The sequence below is a fragment of the Molothrus ater genome, chromosome 3 (genome assembly GCF_012460135.2).
Source record: "Molothrus ater isolate BHLD 08-10-18 breed brown headed cowbird chromosome 3, BPBGC_Mater_1.1, whole genome shotgun sequence".
In the NCBI taxonomy this organism is placed as follows: domain Eukaryota; kingdom Metazoa; phylum Chordata; class Aves; order Passeriformes; family Icteridae; genus Molothrus; species Molothrus ater.
In genome coordinates, this window is record NC_050480.2 from 34,982,316 (window position 1) to 35,001,723 (window position 19,408).

General features: G+C 36.2%; 1 protein-coding gene across 1 annotated transcript in view; it reads left to right on the top strand.

The window, feature by feature from the left end:
• The window catches only part of CRIM1 (cysteine rich transmembrane BMP regulator 1), a 175,289-nt gene that overhangs the window by 91,548 nt on the left and 64,333 nt on the right, over positions 1–19,408 (top strand). The window contains exon 5 of the mRNA XM_036380356.2: positions 13,502–13,623. Coding sequence (XP_036236249.1) covers positions 13,502–13,623 — 122 coding nt within the window. The remainder of the gene's footprint in view (positions 1–13,501; positions 13,624–19,408) is intronic.

Consider the following 19,408-nt stretch of genomic DNA (forward strand, 5'->3'; position numbering starts at 1 on the left):
AATAGCAACATTGCCTTTTCTGAGATTCAGCTTAGAATCTCCTAATTGCATATCACATCTCTTTTTCATTGTTAGAATTAATTTCAAAAGAAGTGGCACTGTATTTTTTTGGTGTACGTTTATTAAAAGCAGAGAATAATTTATTATAAGTAGAGATATTGTTCTATAAGGTCATGGACTTTAGACAGACAGACTTCATGAAATTGTGGTTTTAAGACTATGAACTGTTTGAAGAAATTATGATTGTCTGTTTCATTTACTGCCACTGAAATAAAAGTGTCATACAAACAGAACCAGAAAGCAATTAGAGTGCCATGGTTAGGGACGGATGACGTGTCACTGAGCTGGTTAACAAGTAGTTGATAATTACATACAGTAGGAGTAGATTGACTTCTGCTACACCTCTTGTTCTTGGCGTGTTCCTTGTACATAATATGCTGGGAAAATGGAGATCCTTAAATCTGATGATAAAGAGGCATTTCTTTTGTGAGCTAACTCTTGAATGCGTACTCATAACAATGAAAACTCCTTGAGCAATGCCAGGGGAAAAGTGGGGATAGTAAACATCTTGTAAACATAAATTCTTGTTCTTGCACTCAGAGGTTACATTTAGTGTCACGATGATTTCTAATGCAGTGGTTCAAACAGAACAAAACATACTGATTTGGCATCAACATCAAAATACCAGTTGCTTCAGCTTTCATCAGGCTGTTATGAGACACTTATCTGAAATTTCCAGCAATTATGTTAGGAAAGCTAAATGTTTGGAAAACAGGAAAGCAGCTATTATGTTAGGAAAACTTAGAACAGTCTGTCTCTGGTCTTGGTAAAGATGCTTGCTTTTCCAAGGAGGTTGTTGAACAAAAATGTATTAGAGCTCTTACAGAAAACATTACTGTAGTTTTTTTAATGTAGGTTTGTGGTCTTCTATTAGAAAGTTGAATGTGTCAATATCAGCTTTACAGAATCTGTTCTCTTCGAATGTTCCCAGTTTTTCCTGTTGTAAATGAAGTTTCTTCAAATTTACAGATTCCTTTAGGAATTTATTTTTAAGTGTAAAAATCTTTATCAAAATCTGTTTTATTTTTTTATCTGTGAAAAATGGAACAGGACAATGATTATAAACTGCTTATATTTCTATTGCTCACATAGTTTTGTGCATGTTTCATAAGATTTTTACATACTATATGGCCTGTTTGGATAGCTTTGCACCTAATATTTTTGGATTATCTTTTTTTTTCTTTGTGACTGTTGTCAGAATAATTTGGAAGTTTAGTCTTTATTAGGTCTCTGCTTCTTGCTACTATTTTATACCCGTGCTTCTGTGCTATCATCTGTTACAGATTTGGTAATTTCAAGATTCATTCAGTGCTCTGTTCTCAGAGATATTTCACACACCCACACACTCACTCCTCCCCCTGCCCTCAGCTATTCTTGGTCAGTCTTTTAATAAAACCAGATAACCAAGAAAACTCCATCGAGAACAGTGATATGTTAGCACTGTGCCAATATGAAAAAGAACAAAACCTAAGTAATTAAATCTGGTTGTCTTGTTATCAGTTCTGAGAAAAATAGTGGGAAAACTGATAGAGGGTTGAATTAAGGATTAAAGGATGTAATTATAGCTAGAAGCAACCAATGTTGCTGCAATCTGATTTGGTCTTCTGAAGATACTAAGCTTGCCTTAAAAACTTGACCATCAGAGTGCCTTCCTTTTCAATTTCTGTCTTCCATCGTCGCTAGTCCTTTTTTTTTTTAATTGGATTCTAGCTTTAAACAAAACAAACAAACGAAAAACAACTAGGATTTTTTAATTAATATTGTCTCACAGGGTTTACTTTATAAAATGGAAATGTATCCCCTTCCCCAAACTACTTACCATTGAAGGACATTTCCCACACCTTCCTCAGATTTTGGGAGGGACCCAGTCTCAGTGAGTCAGCATCATTGTCCTTTAGCTCCTGAGAGGAACTCTTGCAGCATATGCATGCTGGGTTGAATATCTTGCTGATAATGTAGGATGTAGTAGAATTCTTCTGAGAGGGGAGAAGCATCCGGGATTAGTATGTTCACTAAATCCCAGTAGTAAGTTTGCTTCACATGCTTCTTAAAAAAGTTCATGCCATAATTCTTGTTATGTTGTAAATTTGAAAAAGTTCAGGAATAATTGATATAAGTTTATCTATCAAAATTTCTAGTACTTTATTTTCTGCCTGAGTCCTAGCTTTAAAAAAAAACAGTTTCAAGAATGATGTGGTGGGATGAGGAGGAGATAAAGCAATTGTAAGCTAAGCATAGCAGGAGCAGGTAAATTTTATATGCCAAAAAAGTGATTAAAAGCTTTTCACAGATGCAGTCTTGCAAGATTTGAGCCCAAAAGGCTTGGGCTTGATGGATGAGCAAATGAAGACACCTTGAATTGGACCAATTCACTATCACTTAGTTACAGATAGCTGAATGGCATTACAAATGCAGACCTCTCAGTTGGCTCTAGTAGCATGAAGGAGTAGGATTATATTTGTATTGTTTAGAAGAAAACCTCTGAAAAAATTCTTAAATGAATTAGTCATAGAATTCCTTTTTCCTTGTTTAATAGTCTTTGCCCTGTCATTTTTCCCTTCTATGTGGCTAAAATGTCTCAATCTGGGGCTGCTGTGAATGAGAGTGTCACCATTTGGCCTGCAGTATGGTAAAGAAGAAGTGTGCTTGGTCAGCAAACCCAAGTGCTAAGTCTCTGGATGATCAAATTTTGTTTTACATTTTCATCATCTACTCAGCCCCATTGGAGGTTCAGAGGGACAATTAATATGTGCATTAAAGATTTACTTAGAAAACAGCCCAGTTCATTCCCCCACCCCAAATTTTTAAATATTTTCATTTTTATACAGCTCATGAAAATTAGTAATACCTTGATTTAGTAGGAAATAGTTTTTAAGATAAGTTTAATGTAAGCTGTATCTGGATAGAAATGGAATATAACTTGAAACAGAGCTAGAATAGAATTTTCTATCGTATTTAATTGCCTTTCAATTTATAGCATTGTAGGAAGGAGAGTAAATCTACAAAAATGTACTTCACTTCAAGAATCTTCTTAAGAGAATGCTCTTTTTTATCTGTCCTGTACTAAAATATTTTTAACGTGAATGTGCATTATTTATCAGTTCTAAAGGCGTTAAGGCTAAGTAGCAATCTAGATTAGCAATCTAGCTTTAAAATTTGTGTATACCATTGCTGAATTGGTTTTGCTTTCAAAGGAAGAAATTACCTATTTTATTACTTTTAATCTTTTGTTTCTAATAAAAACTTATGTTGTCTTGAACACAATAGAGATATCACTTGAGAAATTCACCATTAGCAGTTTCACCTGTACTTTTCAGAAAACCTATAGACACATTAAAAGACATGCTGTCTTTTCATGTAAGTGAATTGAAACAAGGGTCCTGTGGCAGATGATTATGCAAAAATCACATCTCTTTAGAGAGCATTTAAATTTATGTAGTATTAGTGTAGTGATAGAGCAAGGGATAATGGTTTTAAACTGAAAGAGGGTAGATTCAAGTTGGATATTAGGAAGAAATTTTTCACCATCAGGGTGGTAAAACACTGGAACAAGTTTCCCAGAGACCAAGTAGATGCCCCTTCCCTGGAAGTGTTCAAGGCCATCTTGGATGGGGCTTTGAGCAGCCTGGTCTAGAGGAAGTTCTCCCTACACATGGCAGCTGTTCTATGATTCCATGATCTTTAATCCTCCTAGATGACTTTGTTCCGTAAGAAATTGCTTTGACTGTACTTTATCTGCTTTTATGGCACTTGGACATGTTGTTATTGTATCATATATTGTGTCCACAACCTGTCACAGCATTAGCAGTGTTGTGTATTTCATGTTACACCAGTGTCTAGGGCAACCTAGTGCCAGCAACACATAAATCAGCAAAGATATTTCACATATCACATATGATATTTCTTTTCATCTCATTCTGTGGCAGCCACCAGAATTGTAACTGGGAAGTTTACTGTTGTAAGTTCCCTTTTAAGCTATTATCAAATATATTAGCATTGTATTTGAGAGCACCCATACACAGGTAGTTGGATAATGTTTTTATTCTGGCAGCATCTGTAGAGGTGGCCTCTGAGTCCCTGATTAACTTTGCAGCTATCCCATTTAGTATGAAGGGTATTGTGCACCTGTTCTGTTCATTCTTCTTAGCTTTTTGGTTGTTTCAGATCTTCTCTATGTCGTTCCTTGTGTGTCTCACTTTTGTCTAGATTTTCTGAGGTCTTCCTGTCTTTGGAAGACCTTCATTTCATGAAAATGTTTTGGTGTTCCATACAACATTCACCACTTGGATCCCTTCAACTTTCTTCAGAGGACAGTCATGATTTTCCAGCAAGTGTAACTTTTTCCTCATTTTCCCCTCCCCTGTACCAGTAACCTCTCTTAAACAACTTCTGCTGATTTAGCAGTCTCCCTTGTATGTATTTGATCTAGAATTTTTAATCCTTCTCCTCCACTCATCCTATCCTCAAGAATTGGTATCCAAGAGAAAATGGTTGTGGATTCAAGTTTTTACTAGAGGAAGGTTCAGCTGGAACTGGTAAGACCAATCATGGATCCAAGACCTGTATCTTCCTGAGACTTCTATTCAGGGATTGGCTACTGAGCAACCTGGGTAGCTGGATCAAAGGTCTGTTTTAAGGACTCTGCAGAAGCTTTTTTATGCCTTCAGTTCTGTCATCAGCTTCTCAGAAATTCTGGTTTCTAATCCTGGCCAACTTGCTCAGGTTGTTTCTCCTACACTTTAGCTCCAGCAGACCACTTGCCATTCAAGTGCGTCAGTACCGTGGCAGTGCAACACTTGGTGTTTAATTGGAGACTCTGCTCCTTATCAAAGAGGTAGGTTTATATTGAAAGAAAGCTCTACATTGATGACAGCTGAACCCATCCCATGTTCCATTCAGGCAGTAGGCTTTTGTTTAATGGTTGATGAATAGAACACTGCAATCTTTTGGAAGTTTCATAATATCTGGAAAGAGGTGTTTAGGCATTTTCATTCTAGTCTTTAAAATCCTCAGAAGTTAGGAAATGGTGAATATTTTTCACAGGAAAACCATTTTGCTTCATTCAGCTCTGCTGAGATATTCAGTCCTGCTTACAGACTGCACTGTACTGAATATCCACAAAATGCAAGGATAACAGTGATGGTGTGTAACCTTTCTAGGTGACCCATGTTTCACGTCTGTCTTCCTGATGTCTTCCAGGAGAGGTAATGAATTGCTGAACTCAAGAGTTCAAGCATTCCCCTTCTTCCCTACTACAGCTGCCTCAGGAATTCCCATGTGTTCTCAGTGTGATGGTAGTTATTGCTGCCTTGGCGTTGAGCCTCACCATGTGGGTTGTTTTGGCCAGCAACCATATTTTCCTGAAGTACAGAAATGAGGAAAAGATGATATGTTGGTTGGTTGTTTCTTTAAAGCCATCTCAGTATAAAACTTGAACAGAAGCTCTTGAAACACGAGGCATTTCTGGAGCCCGATGGCTGACTCCTGAGTGTCAGAGACCTCAGACAAGGAGAGGGAAACATGAGAACATTTGCAGAAGAAATAGCCTGTAAATCTTTTGCAGAAGAAGCTGTAAGACTTTGTAATTACAGAGGTCCCTGCTTGTGTCTTTTATAAGATCAGCGGTTTGTGCCTGTATTATCTGTTAAAAATACACATCTGTGCTCTTCCACCAGGTTCTAGGAAATACTGAATTGGAAAACCTGAAAGACAATGCCACCTAAAGGAAGAAGCACATTTCCCAAGAGCAAAACAAAACAAAAAAAAACATTTACACTGAGGGAGGAAGTATCAGTGATAGCTATGCAAGCAGTTTCTTTTTTATGGAAAAATATCTGTAGTACTCTAATCTGACTATGTACTGAGTTAATGGTATATTTAGTCCTCCACTGTGAAACTTGGAAAGAAATTTTAAGCCAGATAAATTAAAGTGACTCCTAATTGTATCTACTTTTAGGTGGTGTTTTATGCTTGAAATTAGAATGAGGTGGTAGTGTCTAGAGAATTTGGTTTGTTTCCATTCTTTATAAGCAAGCTGGTGTTCGAACTCTTTCAGCTTTTAATAAGCTGGTAGATATAAGCTGGTCTCTCTGTTTCAATTTTTGTTTTCACTTGTTGGTACAATTAGTGTGTACCTTGATCACACTGAGTATTGTTTTTCCTCTTTCTCCTGAGACTTCCCACTGTGTTTTCTGTCATTTATTCTACTTAATCAGCCATTAGCTTGTTTGGAAATTGAATAAGTGATTTAGTTGAGAATAATTTCTTACTTGAACGGGCAAATTTCTGTTTGTATCACAGAGATCAATAATGTCTGACTGTTGCCCTCAGTCTCGCAAGTGCACAGATGTCTAGGGAGACCCACGTACATAATAATGCAATAGAATTATAATTTGGATGTTTGCATTTGAAAAGCAAAGTAGATATGAGAATTCCCCAGCAGTTTCCAATGGTACTTGGAGCAGATGATAATGTCAACATTACAGAGGTTGTATGAAGAGTGTGAAGTGGCGTTTCCTCTAGAAAATAGCAGGAAATGTCATGTCAGAATTCAGTAGCCACAAATTCTGCTTCTTTCTTCCTTCTCAAATTATTGAATAATTAAGAAGTGGAACTGAAGGTTGTGGACCATTTTAAAATGAAAAGTGGTTTCTCACTGCTGTTCTTTGAAATGTCATTGGTGAATTTCAGTCTGGTTTCTACAGAAGCGTTACAGTTCTTGCATGTATGGTTTCTACTACACTGAAAGGGTCTCATTAATTGAGTAGAGTTGTTTGGTCTCAAAACCACTTAGATTTTAGAGCAAATTTTGGTCTTCATTTTATTCAAGATCAGGTCAAATGGGGACTCTGAGCAACGTGATGTAGTTGAAGATGTCCCTGATCATTGCTGGGGTGGGACTGGACTAGACAACTTTTAAAGGTTCCTTTCCAACACAAACCATTTTTTTTTACCTTCTCTAAACTTGTACAGAATTGCCTTCAGGGATTTGAGAAAGGTATTTATAGCATGAATGGCATGGAAAAACTAAACATGAAATAATTATTAGGGTTTCAGGTTTTTTTTTCTTGCAGAGAGGAGAAAATGGTCATGAAATTAAATAGTCAACGAAATTAAACAGTAATGAATTTTGGGGAGGTTTTTGGGGTTTTTTTGCTTTTTTGTTGGTTTTCAGGTGTTTTTTTTCTTTGCTTATGGCAAAGCCATCTCTGATGGCTTAGTTGTAGAGAAATATGTCATTCAGGAGTAAGAAAATTTGGGGTTACAGGAATATGGAAGTTTATGAATTACTTATAAAACTATCATCTGTAAGTAATTTTTTGCCCAGAAGTCCTCAGGAATTGTGTTTTATTTGTAAGAGGATGAGATATTTATAATTCCTCATTAAACAGTAGTTGAATAAGAAAAGAAATAGCTTTTCATAGTATCAGAAAACTGAAATCTTAACTAGTACCTTATTTTTAGATTTGAAGGGTGAAGCTGATAAACCTAAAAAAAGAGTAGCTGAGGTACACAGTGGTAAAAACCATAGATTCCATCAACAGAAAAAAGCACCTGCTGCTATGGCAAAATGTGAGAAAAATACAGGGTTGAACTAGTTTATGTTGTATTTTATTTCCTCTACTGATGAATTCAATACATATATTTGTGTACTTGAAAAAAATCAGGACACTTGAAAAGTCAGTGTGTTTGGTCACTGGTTGTATGCCTGCTGCATCTCTGGCATCACTCTTTTGTGTCTATCCTCTTCTTCTGTCTCGGCCCTCAGGGAAACAGAGGAGTTGATTTATATTGGTCAAAGGATGAAAGGAAGTTTTTTAGTCAGATGAACTCTTTAGATCCTAATCAGCTTTGGAATCAACTTGATGTGAATGCCAATTTTTATGACAACTTCCCTTGCTTAGCATCTGTTTGCTATCTCCTAATGCTAATAATATGCAAAAGATGCACAAAAATTGTTCCCTTTCATGGTATCTTTAATTAAAAGCTAGATAGTTGACTTTTTTAATATTTAAAAGCTCTCTGTGTATAGAGTTTACTATACTCATGGAAAAATTCACTGTTATGTTGGGTGTCTCTAACAATATCTGGATTTTAAAAAGGAATTCTTGCTTGGGAGGACACTAACTTTGATTTCCCAGCAAGTAAACCCCCTGAAAAATTAAAATAGGAAGAACTTCCATATGAGTCTTTTTATATAGCAGTGATGTAAAACTTCTGAGCATTAGCAAACAGTCTCATACTAAGTGTTATATGCAGCTTCCACAATTTTTGTCATCTCTCTTTAGAGGTTTATTATTGATCTTTGAAATAAAATACTGAAAGATTTCCATGAAAAGAAAAATTATTTTCTATACTGATTTTCTGAATACTATCTTTAAAACCAAATATTCATGAAATAGTGATACTGAATTTTTGAGCAAAAACTCTCCAGTCTGTCTGACTTGGGAAAATTCTAGTTGAAATTCATGTATGGTGGTGTCCCAATGGCTTTGGCTTTTCCTGCAGTGCAGGCAGTGGCTTTGTCCTCTCTGCTTAACTCACCTTGTGGATTCAGGTGTGAATAACGTGGAAATAATTCTTCCATCATTTCATGAGATTGCTGTGTCAATATATAATTTTGCTCATCATCACTTATATCATGTGCTTGATGGTAGCCAGAGTCTTGGAATTAAACTTTCCTTTGCCACTGTCAAGCTTTGATAATGCTCTTCTGAAAATTCCTGATTTCACTGTATCCTTAAGTGCTTATATCATTACCACATCTGTGCAAGTTTTATTTACTAATATAAGTGTTAATAATGCTAATGCAAATTGTACTAGATTGCTGCAAGGGGGGAAAAAAAAAGGTCTGTGATAAAATCTCCACAGGAATGTAATGTATGTTTCAGGAATGCTTTTCTCTAGTCTCAATGCTTTAGACTTTAATTTTGTTTTGATCCTCAAAATAAATATCTCTCTTGTCAATACACCCCTGCTTCAACCCTCCCATTCACTGATACTAAATCTTTTTTTCCAGGGTGCCTGTTCTTATTTTCATAGCCATTATGTCTTGTGCCTGGAGAACTCTTTTGATCCTACCATCAAAACAGCTTTTCTGAGGCTAAGCAAGCCCTTCTCTCTTTAAATCTGTTGAATAACAGAAGTAAATGAACCAAGATAATTGGATTTGAAGTAAAAGTTGTCATTTACAAGTATTCAATTTGAATTTTTTTTATCTTCTACCTTTTCCTTTTTGCACTTTTGGGGACATAAAGAAAAGAGCTAAGCGATTATATTAAAAAAAAAACCCCAAACAACAAAAACCAAACCAAAACAACCCCACCACCAACACACCTCAAACATAAACTAAACTAAGCTTACTTATCTTCTGAAGAACTTTAAAAACTGATTTTAAAAATCAGGCCATTTATATTACTGAAGGACTCACCTTCCTCAATCTATAAAGCATTGGTTGACGGTACATTATCTCATTTCTGCTTCTTTATATACTGAAGTTTGCCTTGCTCAGTTTTTGAAATTTATATGATTACTGTTGTTGGGTGGGTTTTTCTTGGGGTGGTGATTTTTTGGTGTTGGGTTGGGGTTTTTTGGTTTTTTTTTTTTAGCCTGAAGAACTGTAGATAATTCCATTTATCAGTCATGTTGATTTTATATTTGCAAAATTTTAGTGCAGCAAGCCTCTTCCTCAGGATTCCTGGTTCCTTCCAGGCCATGCCACCACCCTCTCAGGTGCCATAAAGGCTCTTACATTGCTGTTTGATTCTTCTGATGTCTTTCTGGGCCCTCTTGTAAAGTAATGTTGTACCCTGGTACAGGACTGTTCTTCCTTGTTAAAAGGACATGTTCTTGGTTTGACTTGAGTGCTGTTATGGTAATAACATGCCAAGGGGCTTGTTTCCTTGCAGCCTTTGCTAATAAGGTGTGTCAGGGGCAGAAACTGGGTGCCAACTTCCTGGTACTTCAAGTACTGCCCTCCCTTTAATGCCAGAACTCTTGGATGGCACAATGCCATCTGAAGTTGCAGTGGTGTCACTGCAGGCCATGTGTGGGGAGAAGGTGCCCCACAGGGCAGGCTTCTCTTGGGGCAGGTTTCCTTGTAGCAGCTTCTGCTGGGACTGCTTTCCTTGGGCAAGCTGCAGTTATGGGGGCAGCAGCTCAGGACCAGCCTGGTGCCTTACTGAGCAGTCTGAACGGCTGAATTTTAGAGAAATTAGCCTGAGAGGGACCATGGCCACTGTCAACAGGCTTAACTCAAACTGACCTGCTGAACTTCCTCAAACCTAATGTTCCATTACTGAGGGTAAGATATACACAGGTGGATAGCAGCCTGTGGCAGAGCACAGACCTGGGCTGCTCCATCCATCCCTCCACTCCAAAAGGCACTTCAGAAAAATCTAGTTCTATAAAGCTCATCTTGCTCTCTTGCTGAGAATGGGATCACTTATTCCCGATTTCCAGATGTTGTTTTGGCAGCGTGACAGCCATGCTCAGCTACCAGAGTTCCTTGGGTTTCTTTCTGACAGACTTCTGTCTCCAAAACAATGTTTTCCATGCTAATAGCCTGGACAATGGTCAAAGGTTTTCCTAGCAGAGCTGGCTGAAAAGAATGAAGCCTATTTAAAGTCCATCTGAGATAATTTTCTACTTTGACATTCTCTTATGCATGGATTATGTTTTAACCAAATGGGAGGTCAATTTATAAAATTTTGGAGTGTTGAGGTTTTGTTTGCTTGCACTGTGCATATATGAAACTTTCATTACTCTAAATCAGAGGGAGTCTCTTCTGGAGAAAAAAAATGTTGGCTCTCACCAATCTTTTAAATATTTCTTTCATCCCTTTTTATGGAAGATTGTCCTATCTTAAGTTATTTAAAGTGGTGATTCATAGTTAGTTGTGGTTTAGTTTTGTATTTTGGTTCTTGTTTGGGTTTTTTTTGAGCTTGAGTTGACTGCGAGAAAATGAGAGCTTGAGTTGACTGGGAAAAATGAGCAGGAAAGTACAAGTTTTTAATCTAATAATTTAATATTGCAGTTCTATGAGTTAGAAGGAATATGAGACAAAAACAAAGATGATATTTCTGAGAAAGCTTGTTGTGAAGGCAGTTGTACTAAGAGTGGTAATTTCAGCTCATGAAACTTGGAAAATCAAGATCGACAACTATTATCTGAATGTGTTCTATTTTCTCTAAATTTTCAGGAAGTTTGATTTACCTGTTTTCCCAGAGGAAAATGGAAATCATCATGAGGATGTTTAATACAGGGCTATTGAAATGAAACTTCAATTTTTGTTTGGGCTTTTAATACCACTTACAGATTGTGTCTGCACTTTTTTCTGTCATATATGTTTTAAAAGATTTTTTTTTCTTTTTCATTAGTAACATGTAGGTAGCTATTTCTGGGTTTCATTCTTCTCAGAAAGCAAAAACATCTTTCAAAACAGTCTGCTATGTGGAATGTCCTGGTTTTGCATGGGAGGTACCCACGACCCATGCAAAATCAGGACATTGGGTTAAGGTACAAATTCCATGAACCTGACAGTGCTAATTTTTCTTTTTCATTGATTACTAGAGGTCATATTTTTTCTCCCCCCCCCCCACCATCTTCCTGTACTATTGGGACAGCAAAAGTGAGAGATATTAGTAATTCTGTAAAATTATTTACAGTCATCTTAAAGGGAAACTGCTGTCACAAATCCTTTGGATTTTTTGATCACATGAGTAGAAGCCAGAATGCCTTTTCTTCCTTCTACATCTCTGATGGCAAACAGCACATGGTAAAGAAAATAATTAGGTTCACTCTGTCTTTGTATTTACAAATAAGTTGAGAAGAAAATGTCACAAGAAAAGATGTGATAAATAAAACTTTGATTTTTGTACTCTTACTTTTTTGTTTACTCCATTGTCCTTTACTCTGATGGGAAGCATAGTATTATTAAAAAACAAACAAAAAAACCAAACAAACAAACAAAAAAACCCAAGCAAAGCAAACCAACAAAAAGAAAAAGAACACCAAACCTTCAAAGGCCTGCTTTAAATCTGTTGCTATACTGTAGCATATATGTGCACATAAAGTTATCTTGATGTATTTAGCATTATTTGTGAAACTGACTTTATCTCTTTACAGTAACATGCTTCTGTAATGCAGTATTTTAAAAATCCTTTTCAAATAGTTTAATAAAGGTTCTGTGAGATTCCTTGACTTAACTTGTATTTCTTGCAAATTTTATTTTGAGTAGTACCTTACACTGGAGAACATAACAATTTTATCTAACACTGATGAGGTTAAAGGGAGAGATATTAAAAACCTCTCTGTTGAGAGGTGGTTCTTCCTCATTCATTGGATGCTGATCTGAGATGAAATGGCTGTTGCGCAGTTAAGGAGACATGCACGGCACAGAAGAACCAAACTTCTTGCTTTTTGAGCATAAAGAATAAGAAATGCAGTAAGGGCTGATGCCGCTTCTTGTTGTTTAATGTGGAGGTTATCTTGGGATACTTAAAATATTTGAAATGTTTATTAACAAGTAGAGTTTTTATTTCTTTAACTCATAATTACAGGATCTTCTATTTCTTAAGCAGGAATCTTAAGCAGAATTATATAAGCAGGAACCATTGCTGCTTATCCTTAAAATGTGCTCATTGTTCAGGGCAAGAACTCTGTTAAATGTAAACTTATCAAAAGTCTTAAGTGTTTGACTTTTAAACTGTTATGTTAATCATAAAGCAAAGAATCTGGAAGCAAACATGACTATTGTTTCTCTACATTTTATATCTCCCAGTTCATTAGGCTCTTTTCTTAAACAAGCAAATAAATACTACTTACATGGAGAAAGCAGTCCTTTTAGAATGATCCAAAGCTAACCACAGTGTTTAATATACCCAGCTTCCCACATTATTTGGCGTCACACGTAATTGGTTTCACCTTCTGCAAGCTGCATCACCATCAACACCAAAAGAGAACTTCCAATTATTTTCATTCAGCTTAGATTTAATGATTCCAGTCTTCTTTCTCTTTAATTTTTCCCAAGATTACACTGGAAAAATATGGTTTCCTAGTGAGAGAACACCCTTCTGAAGAAGGGTGCAATTTCTGTTATTAGTGTTTCATCAATTTTGATTATTCAAGACAGAATTGGAGGAGAAGCCTTATTTTGCAACTCTGGAGAGCACAGTTATTACAGTTTTCAAATTTTTACACAGAGCAGAAGAGCACCATTGGTGTTGCACACTGCCACCTTTTTGTTTGCTTAACAGCCAACAGAGTTTGGATGGTTAAGAAGAGCCCTTCAGGTTGATAAAACATCTTGGTTGTTGAGTTAATAAAAGATGATTCTAAGACATGAACATGCCAAAGCTCTGACTTTGTTTTTCTCTTGCTTATTCCTTCACCTTGTACGTGGTTTATTTACAGGTGTTTCCTTGCTGTTCTTTGGTTTCAGATGCGAGTGTCTCACTGGTCTCTGTGGTTTCCCGATGTGCGAGGCGGGCTCTGTGCCCCAGATCGTCTCGCGTGGAGACGGGACGCCTGGCAAGTGCTGTGATGTCTTTGAATGTGTCAACGGTATGTGAAACTTTCCCAAGCACCTCTACAGGAGGGGTTTTTTTCTCTCTGGGGGACGCTGGGCATTTGTTTATTCTTATGTTGTCAAGGTCTAAGAGAATTAATTTTCTTAAATTTCATTCAGTAAGAAGGAAGTGGAAGTTTAGGTGAAGATACTGATGTGGGAAACTGTAATTTTGAAGTTGTCACACTGCTTTATTTTCTGAAGCACTTTTCTCTGTGACTCAGGGAATTATAGTTCTAGCAAGACTCCCTCACTGCATGTCTTTCATATAGTCTTTTGCCAGTAGCAAACACTAGAGGCATTCTAGAAAAGTGAAATTTTTGTTAACATCACAGCTGCTTGTGGTGTTAGTGAAGGCATGCTGTTTAGACTATGGGGCTTGCTTTAAGAATCAAATGCAATGTAATTTTTAACACACTTCTACAAGTTTTAGAAATTATAAGACAGTGTAGGAATATATTTATCATTCTTTGCTTCCCAATCTAAATGCTAAGAAAATACTTAAAAACCTTAAATCTTTCATGCAAGTGACTCTTATCTAAGGACTGTTCTATATACAGAGCTGTATAATATGCTGTGTATATGGTGAATTGTGAAGAAATTATATTTGACTATTGATAAGGGGGAAAATACTCTTGAAGGATTGCATAATAATTTCTGACTCTTAAAAATTACAAGCTGTTGCAGTATTTATTAATTAATATTTATCCACCAATATTTGATCTTGTATGTATATCGAATGTTTGAAACAGCCTTTATTTTACAATTGTCACTGCAAATGAGGAGCGAGAGAGAGATTTCTCCAGGAGGTCTGTGTTATTTACACATAGCAATATTTTAAATACACAAATGCTGATTGAAAAATAATAGTACATATAGTGAGATATTATATATAAAAATTAAGTTTTCCCATATGAATAAAAGAATTTCTGCCATGAAGAGTCACAGATTCCTTAGCTTTTAGAGTAATTCTTTCACTACTTGGGTAAGATTATATAAATGCAACTTATCTACTTTTTGTTTATGTATACTAAAGGAATACTCATCTTTCTTTGTTTCATATTTGTTTCATTCTGCTAGAGTATCATTTCTGAATCTGATTTACCTGTGTGAGACACCTGAATGCAATGTTTAATTCAGGATTTACTTTAGTAGTTTGAGCAAGAAATAGATCCAATTGCTGATAGGCTGTCACAAAGGTACAAACCACCGTGCTAATTACTTCTCTTCAGCCTGCATGTTATTTGTGGATACTGCTGACTAAACTGTTGCAGTCTATGTAGTGCAGCAGGTGTGAGATGGAGCTGTTTAAGTTTCCCACTTTTTTTGTGGCATCTTCATGTCCTATTTCCAAGTAGAAGTTAGACTAATTTTCTATTGGTAACAGTGAATTTGGACTGTCTTTAGCACTGTTGCCCTGGGCATCACTGCCTTATTGTGCACTGTAGCTCACTCCAAAGATCCAAGCTGCTTTTGGATCAAGATTCCTTTTTATCTCTCAGGCTTTCTATACTTTAGTAGCCTATGATACAGAGCAAATTGGAAGAAGAAATAGAAGATTCTGAAGGGAAGGTGGTGCTAGAGAGGGAAGCAGAAAGGGCAGGTTGGAGAAAAATTAAGGTTTTTATGTTTTTCTTATATATATCCTTAAAAGTAATTTTTAATATATTCCAGGCCAGTATCAAAATTATCTTTAATAAGTTCCTCTTTCAAAAAAAGAAAATAATCCTGAGAAAACTGGTCAGAAAAGTTAAATACTTTTTTTAGAAAATCACATTTGTCGTTATGTTACTTGGTGCTACAATCAAATTTTATAAACTAATGCTGTATGACGTGATTTTAAAGCACTCCAAGCAATCCTCCAGGTGCAGTTATTAATGATGCTCCATTTTGGAAAGAAGAAATAGTTATAAACCTGAAGATGATTGATATTTTTCATAACAATCTGTGAGCAATTGTGAAACTACTCATGACTGTGTGACATTTGTATTTTTTGGTGTATCATTGGTAGAGAAGACAGAATAGTCATAGAAAGTAATCTGTATTGCTTTATAATTCGGGGTTTTTTCAAATGCATTTCAGCATTTTTTTCAGGGACAACTACTACAAATAAGCCCTCTGCAACCTCTAAATTCCTAGGAAACTAATTCTGACAAGAACTTCTAGATTCATGTTTAATGCAATGACAAGCTGGTACATGTGTTTGTATGTGTTCAATAAATCCCTACCATTACTTTTGTCAGTTTTAGATGAAGAGGAGGGGGGAAGGTTCTCAATGAAACTGACAGTGGAATTCAATATTCAGTTCTGGTTTTTTTGCAGTATTTTGAAATACTAACAAGTGCGGAGGAGATACAATTGATATCAGTAACAGATGGAGAAAATATCTTTCAGTGATAGGCTTAGATCAATTTCTTTGCTTCATTAAAAAATTGCCTTCAAAGCAAGAAGATTCAAATCTGTAAGATCTGGGACAAGCTGTTCTCAGTAGTGAGGGTGGCTAGCTGTTGGCACAAACTCCTGGGAGGATGCTTAATTCCTTATCTTCATCCTTTCCAATTAGGAGTAGATGCCTTTTAAAAGCATTTGTTTTAATCAAATGCAATTTAATGAGTTTATAGATGGAAAGTGGGGAAGTTGTATAATCAGCATTACCAACAAGTTTTGTTAGTTACTTCTGTGTTTGAAAACCTCTGAAAACAAGCAAGAGGATGGAATAAAAAAGAAATGTGCATACTCACATTAGTATGGTTTTCCTGACTATTGTAATATCTATTGAATTAAATAATTCAAATAATTAAGTAATTCCTTTGGCCAGAGGTGGGGAGGGAGCAGTCAGGAAGAATACTGATCATCATTACCTTAAAATAAGGGTATCCATTACAAATTACTGTATGTAGACTGCAAAAAATCCAATTTTTATATTTAGGTAGCCCTAATTATGGTTAGTGTTAAAACAGGCTGGACTTCTGCAATATTTCTTGCAATTTTGTGCTAATAATTGCAATATTTATTTAAAAATTGCAATTTTGTGATAGATGCAGAATTGCATGTTGACAGTATGGGTAGGCTGGCTTTACTGTGTGGGAAGGAGATCTACTATAGCTGTAGAATAACAGCAGCCAATGTTGAGGAGATAGTTAATAATGGATGCAAAATACATGTCATGGAGAGACTCTACAGTATGTTCTCTTTGTTGTTTGTCAACAGTTTGGGGACAGATCAGTTATTCTTTTGCATGTGTTTTTCCTGGATGTAGAAGCTCTACTATATATATGTAGATTTTGTGTGGTTATCTTTGTTCCTGATACACACAGTCTCAAACTAGCTTTTGGTTGGTCTTTCTAAGAAAAGCATATTAATCTGTGGCAAAATAAGCTTATGCAGTAATTACTACTTTTGCAGATTGTAATGGAGGTGTTATTTGATCATAAATACAGCATTAAGTCAATACACTGGTCTTTATGTTCCTGCTTCAGATTTGTATTGGGTGTGTCCGTATGTTTTACATCATATGCAATCTGCTGCTTCCCACAGTTTATTCTATAATTATATAGACATTATAAATCACCGAAATAACATTTATTCCTGCTTAGAAAATGATCCTTTCATTTAATTGGAGCTTTTTGTTAAGTAGCTATTGTCTGTAACTGTCCAATCTTTGCATAGGTCAAACTATTTTGGGGATTTTTTAATACCAAAAAAAAATTATAAAGTCCTGAGAACAACTTTCTTATTGGTGAGAAGAAAAAAACTACATTGCAGATAGATTACAATAGTTCTGTGTGATATTTTAAACATCATGAATGTATGCAGATATCAGAGTATTTCTCATAAAACTGTTACTCAACTAGAGACATAAAGTTGTGCTTTTTAAAGCACTGCTATATTTAAAAGTTTTCACTATTACAGTTAATGGTTACCATCATTAGAATGTGATTCTTGTTCCAAAGGTCAGTCAATTGAAAAGGTCAATTTTAAGGCATGCATTGATTCCTTCATTTTGAAGGGAAGCATCTTTGTAAGGAAAATCATTCTGTATTGTTAAATGGTGGTAGGAAGGAATCCAAAGTTCTCTTTTGACATGATCAAGTTCGTTTGTCATGATTTATCTAGGGTGAGTATTTGAGCCATCCCTGAGTGTACCCTGCGTGGTCCTTGGATGTCAAAATGACAGCTCAGACAACAATGATGGCTGAAACATGTTATTTCTTTATGCTCCTTTTTCCTTGTCAGGAAAAAGGTCTTTACTGTTTAATTTTTAACTTAAACCTTGCAACTCTATGGAACTATTGGCAGTGATTTAAAATGCAGTAGTGATATGATTTTGTCAGTCATCTGTGCCTAGATGGCTGGCTGGCTGTTTCTCTAATCATATATTCTTGATGACCATCAGTGCAAGCCCTAGTTCGTGCATGTAACACAATTCTAGTCTCTCTGAAGGAGACAGAAGTATGAATTTCTAAATTTAAATCTCTGGCTGCCATAAAATAGTATCACTAGAGGTATAACTGAATGCCAACTGAATACATCACTGCTTATTGCATATGGGAATCAGAGATTTGCACAGTGCTGTTCAGTAGTAAAGTTTTCAGGGAAGAGAAGACTACATCCATAGTCAAATGTACTCATTTCAGAGAAGTGTGAAGTCGATATAAAGGAAATAAGGCAACATGGGAACTCTATAGCAAATAATTTCATCTTACTGTATGAAACTGAACAAAGAGGTTTTATCTGTTCTGTGGTTCTACTGCCCTGTTTCAGGGAAAGTGAGAGTAAGTTATTGCTTTGTTTAAAGGCAGACTACACCGTGAAGTTTCCCCACTTGCACTTACCTGAAAACTGCTCATCATCTAGAGAATACTAGATAGTATGTGATACTTATTTGGGGAGAATTGAGTGAGAGATTCCCAAGATATGTAGTCTTCCAAAAAATCCTGTATTTTACAGAAGCTAGTTTCTTCTGATCCATACAAAATATATTATTTACCAGGACTTCTGTCTGCTAATCCTGGTGTTCTGCTTTTACTCATGGGGAGCTTGTAAGGAAAGAAAATTGATTCTGCATTCAATTACAAGCATCAACAAGTGAGTCTAAAGAGATTAAAAGCTGCATGTGCAGCAAGAGTTCAAGTGCTTGGAAACAAGAGTGAGTATCCAAACTTGCCTGTTCTCTAATTAGGTATTGATGCATAGATCTCTTGAATGTAAGTTGCACTTAAAGCACATACTGCCTGTGAGCTGTGCCTTAGAAATTTGAGAGAGCAATTACCAGGCATCCTGCAGCTGTTGCTTTCTGTCAGTCAGAGCTTTCACTTCTCAGTAAGTTTCCTTGAAAACAACTGCTACTTCAAAAAATATTGTTGATTGGTTTGTGAAATATGGTGCATTACGTGTGTGAGTGGTCCTCATCAATGTGTCAGCATGGTTCAAGGTCAAGGGGACCATGCTGCTTTCTGCCATGGCCATGTGTGAGCTGTGATTTTAGAGTCCAGCTCTGCCAAGGATGGCTGTGGAGTCCCAATCCATTTTCCCTGGGAGTTGAGGTGTGGGCTTTCATTGCCCTATCCATTGAAAGTGGGACTACCTGATGGATGCACGAAAATAACTGGCATTGATCCTGGGAAGATCAAATCACACATTCCCCAGGACTTAAAACGTTGATCCTTTCTATTCTGCTGGTTTAGGCTGTACTGATAATTCAATTGTGGTACAGAAGTGATCTCCTACATAAGTAAGACTACTTGATGTGACTCATAATCAGTATTTTATAACTGTTTC